Source organism: Mobula birostris, chromosome 8 (assembly GCF_030028105.1).
Source record: "Mobula birostris isolate sMobBir1 chromosome 8, sMobBir1.hap1, whole genome shotgun sequence".
Classification (NCBI taxonomy): Eukaryota; Metazoa; Chordata; class Chondrichthyes; order Myliobatiformes; family Myliobatidae; genus Mobula; species Mobula birostris.
This window is the reverse complement of record NC_092377.1, coordinates 35,918,741-35,936,783: the sequence shown is the minus strand read 5'-3', so window position 1 is coordinate 35,936,783 and position 18,043 is coordinate 35,918,741. Positions and strand designations below refer to the sequence as shown.

Sequence of the window (18,043 nt, the reverse complement as noted above, 5' to 3'; positions counted from 1 at the left end):
ATGCCGACTGTGTTGAGTGAGTTTATCCCATCTGGCTGCGTTTGGCCCATAGCTTTCTAAACCTTTCCTATCCATGCATTATCTAGATGACTTTTAAATGTTTCTAATACCTACTTTCTCTCATTCTTTTCTCTTCCAGGTGAAGTGGATATTTTCCTGTTCTGATTCCAAATTAAGTTTCTTCAGTTTTTTCAGATTCCCTCAATAATTCGGATGCATCAGGGTTCTGGCTGGTTCTCTCTCCAAACATATATCTGATCTGTTTAATACTTCCAGAGCTTATATTTTTTTTCCAATAAAATTTGCAAATATGCAATTGCAAACATTCGCATGAATTCGCCTTAACTGTATGTAAGAAGCTCACATCTGCTGTAAAGCATTAAACGCCTCGGCAGGGACAGCGCGCTTGTATAACCTTTCCAATATAACCCTTGTCAGAAATCCCACCCCCTCCACGCGATTGATCCAATAAGCAGGCAGCAAAACAGGACGCTCTGATTTTGATTGGTTGATTTGTGTTACCAATTGCCGGTCTGAACCCTGCGTTTCCGCCGTAGTGAAGCAGGTTGTTTGATTCATGATGGCGTCAATGGGGAGATTAATTTGTAATAAGGGAAAAGGGGAATAATCCTTGTGAACAAGATACAGGACTGAAAACGCAGCTTCAGAAGTATTTTGCCTTGCTTTCTTTGCTCTGATTTTTAACTGTTGTAACACATTGTGCAGACATCAGCATGAAGGACGTTGAGTTAAGAGGCATGTTCTCAGCACACATAATTCTCATCCTGTCGGTTCTCTTTGCTACTTTTGTACCTTCCTTATTTTTGGATAACTTTTCTGTGATTGAAACGCACCTGGTGTGGCTGTACATTTGTTCAGCTTCTGTGGCGGTCGTTAGCGTTGTTTTGCATTCACTACTGGAAACGAACGCTCTATCGAACAAAAAGAATTCCTTCAGTAATAAGGTAAGATTGTGATATATGTTTACCAGATTTAAATATGGTGAATTTTGTTTTTAAATTATTAAGTGGTGTCTTTGTCTTTTATTTTTGTCTAGATCTCAAAGACTATCAAGTCCTGTTTGTTATTCTTGACTTCCTGTTTAATGTTTCATGGAATAATTGTGTTATATGGAGCACCACTACTAGTGTAAGTAAATATTTAAAACTTCTGCAAAGGTACTTACAAAATGTAGCTCAAAATTATAGACGTTTGTGGCTTCCATTTTTTTTTGAAAGGGCTAAAAATTGGTGTTTTAAGGGTGAAAAAAAATGAATACATCCCATTCCCATTCTGATACGTCTGTCCACGGCCTCCTCTACTGTAAAGATGAAGCCACACTCAGGTTGGAGGAACAACACCTTCTATTCCATCTGGGTAGCCTCCAACCTGATGGCATGAACATCAACTTCTCTAACTTCTGCTAATGCCCCACCTCCCCCTCGTACCCCATCCGTTATTTATATACACATATCCTTTCTCTCTCTCTCTCCTTTTTCTCCCTCTGTCCCTCTGACTATGCCCCTTGCCCATCTTCTGGGTTTTTCCCCCCTCCCCCTTTTCCTCCCTGGGCCTCCTGTCCCATGATCCTCTCATATCCCTTTTGCCAATCAACTGTCCAGCTCTTGGCTCCATCCTTCCCCCTCCTGTTTTCTCCTATCATTTTGGATCTCCCCCTCCCCCTCCCACTTTCAAATCTCTTACTAGCTCTTCCTTCAGTTAGTCCTGACGAAGGGTCTCGGCCCGGAACGTCGACTGTACCTCTTCCTAGAGATGCTGCCTGGCCTGCTCTGCGTTCACCAGCAACTTTGATGTGTGTTGCTTGAATTTCCAGCATCTGCAGAATTTCTCATGTTTGCTTATAATATTCCAGCATTGTTTTGCACTATCAACATAAGACTTCCAGCTTTTATACTCAGTGTCCTGATTGTTGAAGGCTAAGTTATACCAGAAACTGTCTTCACTGCCCTGTCTACCTGTCACACCACTTTCAGGGGTCAATATACTGAAGACACCAGAACTTCTGCAGACCATGGAAATCCTGAGCAACAGGCAAAATGCTGGAGGCACTCAACAGGTTAGGCAGCACCTGCGGAGGGAAATAAGCTGTCAATATTTTGGGTCTCAGTGAAGGGTCTTAGCCTGAAACGTCGACTCCAGATGCTGCCCAACCTGCTGAGTTCCTCCAGCATCTTGTGTGTGTTGCTGATGTACTTGTACTCCTAAGTCCCCGTGTTCTACAGCAGCCCTACCATTCATCTCCCCTCATTCGTCTCCCCGAAATGCAACACCTCAAACCTACCTATATCAAACCCTACATTCTTCTTTAATTCTTTGGCCAACTTACCCGGCTGATCAAGATCCCTCTGTAAATCCTGACAACCATATTTAACTGTTACTGACACCGCTTATTGTAGTGTCATCTGCAAGCTTACCATATATTCTCATTCAAGTTATTGAGATAAATGACAAATAACAAGGGTTCCAGCAGCAAGCCATTTCAACAGCAGAGGCAGAATACTGTTTTGCTATATTACTACATATAAAAGCTTTTTATTTGTAACTGATAATTTTCAGAATGTATTATTTCTGGTGATATATTGTAACATTCTGTTTCGCTCTGACTGGAGGTTCGGTGTATTTTTCCATTAAATCACATGGGTCCCATCTCTCTCCTGAACATTGTTGCATTTAATTTCGCTTTCCAATTGTTTCCTTTCAAAATTTATTTCACTTTGAATCTCATTTCTCAAGTCCTGCTTTGAAATCCAAGCTCCAGTCATTCCCCAGGCTTTTGCACATAGTGCAGTTGTTCCTTATTGTGCTAAAATCCTCCCATCTGCAAGTTTCCAGGCCTTGTTACTGTTTTCATAATACTGCTATATATGACAAAGGTTACACTAATCCTAAAACTTGTGGGATTTTTCTTGTCCTTCTATTAATGTTCCTCCAATAATTGCTATTTGTACATGCTGATAGTCATAGTCATACTTTATTGATCCCGGGGGAAATTGGTTTTCATTACAGTTGCACCATAAATAATAAATAGTAATAGAACCATAAATAGTTAAATAGTAATATGTAAATTATGCCAGTAAATTATGAAATAAGTCCAAGACCAGCCTATCGGCTCAGGGTGTCTGACCCTCCAAGGGAGGAGTTGTAAAGTTTGATGGCCACAGGCAGGAATGACTTCCTATGACGCTCTGTGCTGCATCTCGGTGGAATGGGTCTCTGGCTGAATGTACTCCTGTGCCCACCCAGTACATTATGTAGTGGATGGGAGACATTGTCCAAGATGGCATGCAACTTAGACAGCATCCTCTTTTCAGACACCACTGTGAGAGAGTCCAGTTCCATCCCCACAACATCACTGGCCTTACGAATGAATTTGTTGATTCTGTTGGTGTCTGCTACCCTCAGCCTGCTGCCCCAGCAAACAACAGCAAACATGATAGCACTGACCACCACAGACTCATAGAACATCCTCAGCATCGTCCAGCAGATGTTAAAGGACCTCAGTCTCCTCAGGAAATAGAGACGGCTCTGACCCTTCTTGTAGACAGCCTCAGTGTTCTTTGACCAGTCCAGTTTATTGTCAATTTGTATCCCCAGGTATTTGTAATCCTCCACCATGTCCACACTGACCCCCTGGATGGAAACAGGGGTCAGTGGTACCTTAGCTCTCCTCAGGAATACCACCAGCTCCTTAGTCTTTTTCACATTAAGCTGCAGATAATTCTGCTCACACCATGTGACAAAGTTTCCTTCCGTAGCCCTGTACTCAGCCTCGTCTCCCTTGCTGATGATCCAACTATGGCAGAGTCATCCGAAAACTTCTGAAGATGACACGACTCTGTGCAGTAGTTGAAGTCTGATGTGTAAATGCTGAAAAGAAAGGGAGACAAGACAGTCTACTGTGATGATAAATTTAATATTTTCTTCATTTAATTTAAGAGGCACAACAGCGCCTCTTTCATGGCAGATGGTTGAAGAAGTTTGGTGTGGGCCCCCAAATCCTAAGAACTTTCTACAGGAGCACAATTGAGAGCATCCTGACGGGCAGCATCACTGCCTGGTGTGGGAACTGTACTTCCCTCAGTCGCAGGACTCCGCAGAGAGTGGTGCGGACAGCCCAGCACATCTGTAGATGTGAACTTCCCACTATTCAGGACAGTTACAAAGGCAGGTCTGTAAAAAGGGCCCGAAGGATCGTTGGCGATCCGAGTCTCCCCAACCACAAACTGTTCTAGCTGCTACCATCCGGGAAATGGTACTGCAGCATAAAAGCCAGGAGCGATAGGCTCCAGGGCAGCTTCTTCCACCAGGCCAACAGACTGCTTAACTCATGCTGACACAACTGCATTTCTATGTTATATTGACTATCCTCTTGTACATACTATTTATTATAAATCACTATAAGTTGCACATTTAGATGGAGATGTAACAATGATTTTGACTCCTCATGTATATGAAGGATGTAAGTAATAGAGGCAATTCAATTCATATTGGTTTATACTAAACAAGCTATGTAGAATAATTTGGTTAACAATTGTATTCCATATAATGGCCTCATTTTGAAATAGCTTCATTACAATGGAGAGTATCGTAACTGGTTGCATCATGGCATGGTATGGAAGCAACAATGACCAGGAATGGAAAAACGTACAGAAAGTAGTTCATCGAGCCCAGTCCATCACAGGCAAAGCCTTCCCCACCATTAAGTACATTTACTTGGAGCACTGCCACAAGAAAGCAGCATCCATCATCAAAGACTCTCACCATCTAGCCATATCCTTTTCTCACTTCTATCATCAGGCAGGACGTACAGGAGACTTGGTCCCACACCACCAAATTCAGAAACAGTTAACAACACTGACCATCTGGCTCCTAAATCAGCATGAATAACTTCAATGACCACTACTCTGAACTGATTCTATGACTTACAGACTTGCTTTCAAGAACTCATTACAACTCATGTTGTCAGTTGTATTTTATTTGTACATTGGTTGTTTGTCAGTCTTTGTTTATAGTTTTTCATAGAATTCTATTGTATTCCCCCCTGTAAACACCTGCAAGAAAATGAATCACCAGGAACGATATGGTAACAAATACTTTGATAATAAATGTATTTTGAACTTTGGACCCAAGTGGCATGGACACCAGAGTGATACTTTCTGTTAGATTTCTTACTGATGTCTATACTAGACAGGAAGTAATGAAACAAACTGGTCAATCAATAGAAACACGTTGCACCCTGATCTTTGATGGCTGGCACGGTAGCATAGGGGTTAACACAACGCTCTACATTCCAGTGACCTGGGGTCAATTCCCACAGCTACCTGTGAGGAATTTGTACATTCTCCCCGTGACCGTGTTGGTTTCCTCTGGGTGCTCCAGTTTCCTCCCTCAGTCCAAAGACTTGCCAGTTGGTAGGTTAATTGGTTAGGCCTCGATTGGGCTAGTATTAAATTAAGGGCTCGAAGGGCTGAAAGTCTGTTCCCTGCTGTATGTCAATCAATCAATAAATAAATGCATTGTTATGACCAGAGGATTGTCCTCCCTTATGAAATAAAATATTTTGCAATTAGTAGAATTCTATTAATTCAGTGACCTGGTGAGATTGCACCTGGATTATTGTGTGGTAGTCTGCTCTTCCTACTCCAGTAGGATATGCTTGCGACCAAGCAAGTATGAGTAAGAATCATCAGGTTGTTTCCTGGGATGGATAGTTTACCCTTTAAGGAGCAATGCAGATGTCTGGGCCTATGTTGCCATGAAGTTAGAAGAATAAGAGGTGATCTCATTGAAATATGCATAATTCTTGTGGGATGTTCAGGGTAGATGCAGGATGGATATTTTCCCTGACTGAGGGATAGAATTTCCACCTACAGAGGAGTCTAGACTTGGAGAATACAGTCTCAAAATAAGTGTCAGCCATTCACGACTAGGGCTGAGAAGAATTTCTTCAACCATGGCTAATAAATACTTGGTGTTCTTTACCCAATGGATTTGCAGAAATAAGGCAATAATAAGGTTATCGCAAGAAAGTGGGATAATCTTATTGAAAGTTAGAGGAGATGTATGGGGTAGAATGGCTTCTCTTATTTCTTAAATGGGACCAACCAAGGTCTGGAAAAAGCTGAAAGAGGGGAGGAAAAGTTAATATTTGACATTATTACTGACTCTTTTTACTCTATTCATAAACAAATCTCATTTTAGATTCCATCTGGTTACAGATAGGCCTAGGAGAAACATTTTTATAGTTTGGATGCTCTCCAAATATTTTTGTTGTGCCTTGAGATGATCTCCACTCACTATTTGACCTTGTGCATAAAGTATCTGACAATGCACAGTGTTAGAGGTACTTTCACATTCTTATGAAAGTTAGATAGCTTTTCCTAACTTCGGTAAATGTCCAGTTAAGAATCTTAAGACTTAGAAAGACTTAGTTGCCACGTATTTTGAGATGCAGTAAACGTATGTTAAACACTTTTGAAGACGTCAATTAAGAAGCAGTGTTTTATTGATGCCTTGTATTTTACAGGTCCTTCAAGGAAACCTTTTCATTCGCTGTTCTACTATCTACCTTCACAACATTTCGATGCCTGTGTATGCGGGGACCCAGTGTGCAAGCATGGATACGTGTCTTTAGCAAAAATGGGTAAGCAGCTGAACGTGTAGTATTTGATTTAGGTTTTTGTAGGGAAACCAGACTATTTCAATTCCACTGCTTGTCCAATCATCTGATTAATCAGACTGGTTTCCATAGCACAATTTGATATAAAGTTAACAAATCAGAGAATATTCATAATAGTTTTCTACTAAAACAATTCTCTAGTCCCAGCAATTCTTTCTGCAGTTTTGCGAATTTTTCTTTGCTACATGATGCAGTTCACACAATGTTCCCTACTGCATTCCATATTCCAACCACATGCTGTATACATTTTTAAAATTAATTTCACCCTCAGTTCACTTCCCCTGTATTTAAATCTCATGACCTCTAGTCTTTGACTTCTACACCAAAGCAAAGAGCCTCTCGCTATCCACTCTAATCAGAATCCTCATTAGTAAATATTCCAACAATAGATGTTCTATTTATCACTAAACAACATTTTGGAGAGGAAGGGAGAGCAGCCAGGTGTCTTGGTAAATATTGGTACCAATGACATAGGAAGGCAAAGCAAAGAGGTCCTAAAAAGAGAATTTAGAGAGCTTGTAAAATGCTGAGACGCAGGTCCTCCCGGGTTATGAGTTTTGGATTGCTGACTGTGCCATGTGCCAGTGAGGGTAGAAACAGGATGATTTGGCAAATTAATGCGTGGCTGAGAAGCTGGTGCAGGGGGCAGAGATTCAGGTTCTTGGATCATTGGGATCTTCTCTGGGGGAGTTATGACCTGTTCAAAAGTGATGGGAACTAATATTCTCACAGGCAGGTTTGTTAGAGCTGTTGGGGTGGGAACTGGAGTGAAGGGACTCAGGATAGAATGGATGGTAAAAAAAAACAAAGATAGCGTGCAGTCAGATTGTCAGGAAGGGCAAGCAAATAATAGGATATAATTGCAACCAGTAGGGTGAGTATCAGTGCATTAGGGCTGCAGAATCAGAAAGGGTAGCAAATACAGTACTCAAAGTAATATATCTCAATGCACGGAGTATAAGAAATAAGGTGGATGATCTTATTACACTACTACAGATTGTCAGGTATGGTGTTGTGGCCATCACTGAGTCGTGGATGAAGAATGGTTGTAGTAGGGAGTTGTTGTCCAAGGTTATATGTTGTATTGGAGGGATAGGAAGGTTAGAAGAGGGGGTGGTGTGGCTCTGCTGGTAAAGAATGATATCAAATCAGTAGAAAGATTTGACATGGAAGTGGGTTAAGTTAAGAAACTGTAAGGGTAAAAGGGCCCTGATGGCAGTTATATACAGGCCTCTCAACAGTAGCTGGGATATGGACCACAGGAAACAGAAAAGGCGTGTCAAAAGGGCAATGATATGATATTTCAATGAGAATTCAACATGCAGACGGTTTTGGTAAATCAGTTTGGAAATGGATCTCGAGAGTGAGTTTGTTGAATGCCGATGAAATGGCTTTTTAGAGCAGTTTGCCATTGAGCCTACTAGGGGATCCGCTATCCTGTGTAACACTCAGCTCTACCAACCCATGTTCGTCTAGAGGAAACCGCCGTCTGCCCGCCAAACTGTGTCTCACATTTGCGTAGGTGCTGTGTAATGCACCCCAGCACAAACCCACAACTTAAAATATCAGTCAGTACACAAGGTACGTGTAAACGATTACACTTTATAGATTCCACTGTGGCTATCGGGTTAGTAGAGAAACAAAAATATAAAATAAAAAGGTGCCAAGAATAGAGATTATACAGTTCGTGCACACATTGGAGCTCATGCAATATCCTCGGTCCACCATTCGATTTCCTCCAAACTCCACGACCCTCGGACTGGGACCAACCACGGTGGTCTTCCAGAGCACTTCCTGCGTGTCCTCCCTCTTCGCTTCTCCTCGGCAAACTTCCCACGCACTCACTCAGGTTCCCACACAAACAGATAGAATAGCATAACTTCCATTGGTTAATTCCCCATTATCTACAATTATAGCCCAAACATTCCAGCTACAACGAACATTACCTCATCAGTTAACATTACAGAGAAGCCATTTCATTATAACACTGCAGAGAAGCCATTTTATTATTAGCAGTTAACAGTTAACATTGCTGAGAACCCTACACTGGATTGGGTGTTATGTAATGAACCAGAAGTGATTAGGGAGCTTAAGATAAAATAATTCTTAGGAGGCAATGACAACAATATGTTTGAATTCAACTTGAAATTTTATTGGGAGAAAGTAAAGTCTGACATAGCAGTATTTCAGTGGAGTAAATGAAATTACAGTGGTATGAGAGAGGTAAATTGGAAGGAGATACTGGCAGGGATAACAGCAGAGCAGCAATGGCTTGAAGGGCTTTGACAGATTAGGAGAATGGGCAAGAGAGTGGAAAATGAAATACAATGTTGGAAAATACATGGTCATGCACTTTGGTAGGAGAAATAAATGTGAAGACTATTTTCTAAATGGTGAGAAAATCCAAAAATCTGAGATGCAAAGGGACTTGGGAGTCCTTGTGCAGAACATCCTAAAGGTTAACTTGCAGGTCGAGTCAGTGGTGAGGAAGGCAAATGCAATGTTAACATTCATTTCAAGAGGTCTAGAATACAAGGACAGAGATGTGATGTTGAGGCTTTATAAGGCACTGGTGAGGCCTCACTTTGAGTATTGTGAACAGTTTTGAGCCCTTTGTTTTAGAAAAGATGTGCTGGCATTGGAGAGGGTTCAGAAGAGGTTCACAAGGCTGATTCTGGGAATGAAAGAGTTATCATACAAGGAATGTTTGATAGCTCTGAGTCTGAACTTGCTGGAATTTAGAAGGTTTGGGGGGGGGGTGGATCTCATTGAAACCTTTCGAATGTTGAAAGGCCTAGACAGAGTAGATATGGAAAGGATGTTTCCCATGGTGGAGGAGTCTAGGACAAGAGGGCACAGCCTCAGGATAGAGGGGCATCTATTTAAAACAGAGATGCAAAGAAATTTCTTTAGCCATAGAGTGGTGAATTTGTGGAATTTGCTACCACAGATGGCTGTGAGGCCAGGTCGTTGGGTGTATTTAAGGCAGAGCTTGATAAGTTCTTGATTGGACACAGCGTCAAAGGGTATGAGGAGAAGGCCGAGGAGTGGGGCTGAGGAGGGGAAAAAAGGTCAGCCATGATTGAGTGGCAGAGCAGACTTGATGGGCCAAATGGCCTAATTCTGCTCATATGTCTTATGATCTAAGAAGGGCTTCGATAATATGAATGTTTGTTTCAGGAGAAGATGAGATTGACTGGGGTTATTGCTACAGAGGTTAGCAATAAAAGGAATGGGAGTGTAGTACATTTCACTTGGTTGATGCAAAATGTATGAATATTTTCTTAGAACGTAGGCTGAATAACAAAGAGTTTAAAAATACAATGTAATCAGAGTAAGTTGAGCTAGAGTGAACTGAGTTCATTTCTACATGAACTGAGAAAATTGGCAGGACATTTCCAGTCACTATCCATTCTACCAGTCTACTGTATTCTCAGTGTCAGATGCACACCAAGTAATGTGATCAAGCAGTTCATATTTGATGCTCTTCTGATACAAATTGGTGTTCCCGGTTTCAGAAACCAAAAAGCAAAGCCATATCATGTTGAGCTCTAGATTCAAAGGGACTTTCAGGTTATGACAGGACAGTGCGCAAAGCAACTCAAAAGCTTGCTGCAGGCTACTCAAAGAGCTGTGCTTAAGCAAAGTCCATTTTTTAACAGAGAAAACGATAGTTATGTGGTGCTTTAGTGATTCCCTCTGCCTAGGAACAGGTCTCTCACCTACAATCTGATGAAGTCTTTCTCCTAGGTTCAGACCCCGGTTAACATTGAGGACACGTTCACTAGAGGTGGTGCGCTATGTAAATCAGCGCTTTGTGGGGTCATTATAACATTATGTAAATGGATATGTGCCTGATTTTTAAAAAAGAAAACAAACCCGTGATGTATGATATTTTCTTTATACACAGTAATTCCTGGTGTAACAAACAGGCAAATGGGCCTAACCTCTACATCAGTGGAGCAGCAACACATCGCAGCAGCGGCAGAGGGAAGTGGGTGGTGGTTATATCTTGGAGGGACCTTGCTGTGGGTCCTCCTCTAATTTTGGCTTCTTTTTCAAGTAGGTGTTGAGATTTGACTGCCCTTTTCCTCTCGTGAAGCAGTTCTTGGTAGCAGGAAATCATGTCGTGAACACCTCTCTCCTACAGGAATGCAGGTCCGAAGCATGTCAAGATTCTCAGAGTGGTCTGGGGCATTATCAGGCACCAAGAATGCTTTGGGTTCAAGGTCATTCTCTCCCAATAGCACTTCGCTGCTGGACAAAAATGTGAAGTAAACCAATTTTGGAAAACGTCAATCGTCACCCAGGCTTTATTGTTAGATTTCCAAATCACTGGTAGACTTGACTTTAAAATACCTTTCACTGCTCATGGTTTTTCAGAATGATACATAATCATAGGCTTTAACTTAAAGTAACCTTTATCGTTGTCTGCTAGCAAGAGAGATGACCAGTTCTTTGCAGAGAAGAACTAGATGCATGTTTCTCTTCTCTGGAGGTGAAAGTACAAGAAGGTATTCTTTTCCAAAATAGGCCCGTTTTATCCACATTGGAGACAAGTTTGGGGTGATAAGTTCAGGTCGTGTGTGTTGCAGGAAAATCTTGGGCTGCATTGCTGTCTGCACTAGCTACTTCAACCTGTGCTGGCTGTGAATGTTACTAACCTATCATCTTCTCCTTGAATATGATCGAAGCTACTTCTTGCCTTTTCCAATATTACCAGGTGGCTTTGGGTCATGTTTCATTGTCTTTGGTCATCCACCCATATATTTAGTCAATTTTCCATTTTTTCGAGCTCCTTGAACGAGTCACCTTTGTTGATGATAACTTTTGAGGTCATCATTGCAGAAGCTTTCATTTTGTCTGTGTTTTGTATAATTGTTCTGATCGAAGTAGCCAATTTCAAAGAGGCGTCGTCATCAACCTGACGTTCACCAGCTTCCAAACGCCGTATCATTTGTAGTTTCACGTCCATGCTAATGCTCTTCCTAGACATGTTAGATGTACTACCCACCCTGGATGTTGCAGGTTGTTTTTGAGATGTGGATGAAAATAATGGTATAAATTGATGAGGGAGCATCAATAAAGAATTGAATAAATCAGCACTATGCAGGGTCCAAGTGTACTCTCCTATCTGTATGGCCATCTGCTTCTGACAGTTTTTGTCCCGGTGTGAGGAGATAGGTTTCCTTATAATAGTTACAGGGTTCTTTTGTATAAGAGAGCTTTCGTTTGTAGGAAGATGTAGGAATGTAGATGGGGTATATCTGAGTGCATTAAAGAACAGTATAATGCGATATTGATCGCATTGGTTCCTGTGAAGTCATGATTTCGTTTCTGGCATTGCTCCATTATAATTCAGTTTTGTGCTTGGAGAAATTCAGTACTCTCTGTATCTTATGTTGCTTTTTTCACTCCCCCTCTCATACTGCTCCCTCCCTTCCCTTCCTTAGCTCTCCAGAGGGATCCTACCACCAAACATTTTTACCTTTCCCCAACCCCCACACACCTTCTACAGGGATTCCCGATTCCCTTGTCCATCCGTCGCTCCCGGCACATATCCCTGCAAGTGGCCAAAGTGCTACACCTCCACTCAGGGCTGCACTCAGCACCCTTCCAGGTGGGGCAACGCTCCACCTGCGAATCTGCTGGGGTCGTTTTTTTGTCTCCAATGCACTTTATGTGGCCTTCTCTACATTGGTGAGACCTGTTGTAAATTGGGGGAACAGCTCTATCGAGCACCTCTGCTCTATCTGCTGAAAGCGGGAACTTCCTGGTGGCCAGATATTTTAATAACGATTCCCATTCCGACATGTTGGTCCTTTTGTGACATGATGAGGCCACTTTCAGGGTGGAGGAGCAACACCTTGTATTCTATCTGGATAGTCTCCAACCTGATGGCATGAATACTGACTTCACCTTCTATTAAAAAATATTATCTATCCCCCTCCCCTTTTCTATTCCCCACTCTGGCCTCTACTTTTTCTCACCTTCCCTTTCTCCAATGATCCATTCTCTGCTCCTATCAGATTCCTTCCTTTCCAGTCCTTTGCCTTTCCCACCCACCTAGCTTCACCTATCATCTTTTAGCTATCCTTCTATTCCCCCCTCCCAGCCCCCAACTTTTCATTCCGTCATCTTCCCCCTTCCTTTCCAGTCCTGAAGAAGGGTCTTCACCTGGAACGTCAACTGTTTATTCAGTTCTATAGATGCTGCCTGACCTGCTGAGTTCCTCCGTCATTTTGTGTACATTGTTTAAGTGCTGATGCTGTTTTGCATCAAAGTAATGACTGTTGTAATAAACTGTCTGCACATTGCAACATGTGTAAATCTCTTTGATACAGCTGTTTGAAATTGTTAAGATACTTGTTTGCAGTCAATTTTGTTCCTTTTTGTGGGGGTTTGGGTATTGAGAACACTCAACTTGATGGTAGTTCTCTGCACAAGAAAGATTTCAATGTTTTTGGAGCATGAAAAATCTTTTGTCTTAAGACTTGCATGAAGTAATTCTGAATAACCTGTCTAATGGAAAAAGTGATGCCGCGCAGTAAAATTGTGAGAACATTAACTATTGACAAAAGGCTATAGTTATCTCATTATTTATTGACATTGTGAAACAGAAGGTTATGTGTTCCTAAACTGGACTGGATCCAATAATGCGAAGTGACATTTATATTAATTGAGTTGGAGAGTACTTATTACCCAGTAGTCAAATCAGATATGAACTGACTCATGTTAAATAGAAAAAGAAATAAGTCTGAGCTTAAAACACTCTGAAATGTAAACGTGTGCAAGTGGAAAAATCTTAAACTCTTTAATTAGCAGTAGAAAATGTCAATGTGCAGAAGGAAAAGAATGACTTAGACGCTGCGGTTTGTCAGTGAAGATAAGAAACTGGAGGCTGGTGATTCAGCAGGAACAAAATAAATACTCCCAAGAAGCAAAGTTGGTAGAAATACACTCTGTAATATGGGCCTATTTGGGCAATATCATATTGGTCACCTCTTATCGGAATCACCTGATATTCTCTGCCATCATGCTAGGAATTGAGTTTGAAATAAGATGAACAGTAGCAATTTACTTCATTTTTGGGCAAATCTGTGGATGAAGTTCTACTGTCAAGTGTTTGTAATAATGAAATGGAAACTTAAGCATATGTATAGTTCATTCGTTGGAAGTACTTGGTTTCTCTTTGGATCAAGAAGACAGCGGTGAGAGGCTAAGGATTTCCAGCGAGAAGACATTTTATTTCTCGGAGTAGGAGAGAAGCCAGACTGCGCAGGCGCATGACGTCAGCCAGTTGAGCGCGAACAGTTTAAAAAGAAAACCGCCATATCCAGCAGGCTGCGGAGTGAGAGGGTGCAGAGTGAAAGGGCTTTGGCTCAACAGACTTCGGCAGAGAGGGGAAGAGGCTTCCTGCGACCATTGAGTCTCATAGTAATGGAGTAAGTTACAGTTTTTTGGTATTAGTACAAACAGTAGCATTAGAGGTATGCATCTAGGATTAGTGTTGTGCTTGGAGTGCCAGATGTGGGGACCCTGGGAGACTCCCAGCCTCCCAAAGGATTACATCTGCACCAGGTGCACTGACATGAGGCTCCTGAAGGACCGTGTTAAGGAGCTGGAGATGGAAATTGATGACCTTCGACTAATTAGGGAAAGTGAGGAGGTGTTCGATACTACCTATAGAGAGGTAGTCGACAGCACCCTTGTGACAGTCCCCCTCAGAAATCGATATATCGTTTTGGATACTGTTGAAGAGGCAGACCTGACAGAGGAGGACCACAGTGAACGAGACTCTGGCATTCTGCCCAGTGCCAAAATCAAGAGAGCAAGAAGAAATGCGGTAGTTATAGGGGATTCCATCGTAAAGGGGATGGACAAGAGATTCTGCGAGCCAGACAAGGATACCCGGATGGTGTGTTGCCTCCCTGGTGCCCAGGTACGGGATGTCTCAGATCGAGTCCAGAGTATTCTGAGGAGAGAGGGCGAGCAGCTGGAAGTCTTGGTACATGTAGGTACCAATGACATAGACAGACAAAGAGAGGAGGTCCTGAAGAAAGATTACTGGGAGCTGGGAAGAAAATTGAAAAGCCAGACCTCCAGAGTAATAATATCAGGATTGCTGCCTGAACTGCGCACTAGTGATGGTAAGAATAGCAGAATTAAGCAGATGAATGTGTGGCTAAGTAACTGGTGCAGGGGGCAGGGCTTCAAATTCTTGAATCATTGGGATCTATTTTGGGGAAGGTATCACTTGTACAAAAAAGATAGATTACACCTGAACTCAAAAGGTACTAATATCCTGGCGGGATTGTTTAATATAGCTGTTAGGGAGGGTTTAAACTAAGTTGGTAAGGGGAAGGAAACCAAGGTGTTAGGGTCGAGGAAGAGGAAAATAGAAATAAGTCAAAAATACTGTGCTGCAAAGATCGCAAGAAGGACAGGCCGGTGAATATACAGGATAATTTGCTGCAAAATAGAAATATAGCAAAATCGGCAACAGATACTGATCTAACTGTACTGTATTTAAATGCACGCAGCATTAGAAATAAAGTGGATGACCTTGCTGCACAGCTGTAGGTTAAAAGATATGACATTGTGGCCATCACCGAGTCATGGCTAAATGATGGATGTGATTGGGAGCTGAGTATCCAAGGATACACAGTGTATAGGAAAGATAGGAAGGTAGGTAAAGGGGGTGGCGTGGCTCTGATGGTAAGTAACGATATTAAATCACTAGAAAGAAGGGATATAGGATCAGAAGAGGTAGAATCCTTATGGGTAGAATTAAGAAATGGCAAGGGAAAAAAGACACTAATAGCAGTTATATACAGGCCTCCAAACAGCAGCCGGGATGTGGACTACAAGTTGCAGCTGGAAATAGAAAAAGTGTGTCAGAAGGAAAATGTCAAGATAATTATGGGGGATTTTAATATGAAAGTGGATTGGGAAAGTTGGGAAGGTAATGGATCTCAGGAGAGGGAGCTTGTGGAATGCCTACAGGATGGCTTTTTGGAGCAGCTTGTCCAGAAGCCCACCAGGGGACCGGCTGTTTTGGATTGGGTGCTGTGTAACGAACCTGAGGTGATTAGGGAGCTGGAGGTAAAGGAACCCCTTGGAAGTAGTGATCATAATATGATTGAGTTCAGTTTCAAATTTGAAAAGGAGAAGCTGGTATCAGGTGTATCGATATTTCAGTGGAACAGGGGAAATTACAGTGGTATGAGAGAAGAACTGGCCCAAGTCGATTGGAAAAGTAAGCTAAATGGAGGGATGGCAGAGCAGAATTGGATGAAATTCCTACAAGAAATAAGGAAAATGCAGGAAAAATATATTCCAAGAAAAAAGAAAATCATGAATGGAAAAATGGCACAAATGTGGCTAACGAGAGAGGTTAAGGCAAAAATAAAAGCAAAAGAAACGGCGTACAAGGAAGCAAAAATTAGTGGGAAAAATGAGGACTGGAAGACTTAAAAACTTACAGAAGGAAACTAAGAAAGTCATTAGGAAAGAAAAGATGAATTATGAAAGGAAGTTGGCGATTAACATAAAAAAAGGATACTAAGAGTTTTTTTAAATATATGAAGAGTAAAAGAGTGACAAGGGTAGATATGGGACCGATTGAAGATGATGCTGGAGTAATTATAATGGATAACAAAGAGATGGCGGATGAACTGAATGAGTATTTTGCATCAGTCTTCACAGTGGAAGACATGAGCAATATACCTGATAGCCAGAGGTATCAGGGAATAGAATTAGGTACAGTCAAGGTAACTAGAGAGAAAGTGCTTGGGAAGCTAAGTGGACTAAGAATAGATAAGTCTCCCGGCCCGGATGAAGTGCACCCAAGGGTTCTGAAGGAGGTGGTCTGTGGCAAATTGGCTGTTTTGATTCTGAGCAGGCTTGTGCAGAGAACACAGAGTAGTGGTTGAAGGGACTTGTTTGAGCTAGAGGTCTATAGTTAGTGGAATTCGCAGGGATCTGTGCTGGGACCTCTGCTGCTGTGATGTATATAAGTGACCTGGGTGAAAATGTAGATGGGTGAGTTAGTAAATTTGTAGATGATACCAAGATTGTTGGAGTTGTGAATAGAATATTGTTTCCCAATTTTTTTTTTAGCCCAATGCCCCCTTAAGGCACTTGCATGCTTACCAACGCCCCTCTTTGGCACAACATACTCTCCAGCACCCCCATAGTGTAATGACGTACCTACCATATACTAACATGAGAAAAATGATTCTGCTTGAAATTTTTGTTTGTCTTTAAACCTAGCCTACGCAGTACCTGTGCCCTGAACAGCAATGTCCAAGCAGTTTTTTTTTGTGTGAGTGTGTGGTTCACTGTACTGAATCTTCTTTTAACAAAGCAGGAGGATGGAAATGCAATAAAGAGCAGTTTGGTTCTTCTCCAAAGACCAGGAAACTTCGTATGAGAGTGTAGCCACATATCACAAATGCTGACATTTCTGAAAAGCATTTTAGCCTTATATCCTTTTTATCCTTTAGTGACTGCAAGTGTAAGTACTTGCAAATCATTGTCTGAAAGAGAGTGCCATACTTTCCATACAGGGAAACTGCCATATTTTCAGTAGAAATTCAATCTTGTTTCTCAAGCTGTAGTCAACCTTGAGCAAAAATTCAACCACAGTGTCAAAAAGATCAAAGAAATGTTTTAAGCAGCAGCCTTTTGACAGCCAATGCACCCCAGTGTGAAGAAGCAGGCATTCAAATTCTTCATTGTTATCTTGGCACAGCTGGCAAAATATTCTGCTATTTAATGAATGAGCTTTAATTTTGTTGATAGCAGATATTACAAGAGTCGTGCTTGAAAAAATTCGCCAGCTGAGGTTTTTGGCTACGAGATGTTGACGATGAATTACACAATGGATTGCAAATGGACTTGGAATTTCTTTTTTCATAAATGCCACTAAACTAGCATGGCAACCTGTCATAATACAGTGCTCCATCTGTTGAGCAAGAAATCATGTTCCTAATCAAAATACTTTTTATCATCAGTATACATTTTGAGCTTGTCATAGATTGATTCTCCATTGATATTTGTTTTTATTTTTACAAAAGAGAATCTCTTCATAAAATTTTCCATTTCTGATGAACTAATCATATGCCATTACCAATGCCTTGTTGCCTCGAACAGTTGACTCATCCAGTTGTCTCACAAATTCTGTTCTTTGTAGCTCTGAGCATAGTTGATACTCGATATCTTCACTCGTCAGTACAACAAACTACAAAGTTATTACTCAGGAATTGACTTTTAAAATACTGGTATCCATTTTGAGAACCAGCATTATTAATCTTTCACCAATTGTGTGAGATTTTTCAC

At 41.5% G+C, this 18,043-nt stretch overlaps 1 protein-coding gene across 1 annotated transcript in view; it reads left to right on the top strand.

The window, feature by feature from the left end:
• Positions 1-554: 554 nt before the first annotated feature.
• pigf (phosphatidylinositol glycan anchor biosynthesis, class F) overlaps positions 555-18,043 on the top strand; it is a 67,821-nt gene continuing 50,332 nt past the window's right edge. Inside the window, exons 1-3 of the mRNA XM_072265004.1 lie at positions 555-965; positions 1,058-1,149; positions 6,548-6,664. Of these exons, the coding sequence (XP_072121105.1) occupies positions 735-965; positions 1,058-1,149; positions 6,548-6,664 (440 nt within the window). The 5' untranslated portion in view covers positions 555-734. The remainder of the gene's footprint in view (positions 966-1,057; positions 1,150-6,547; positions 6,665-18,043) is intronic.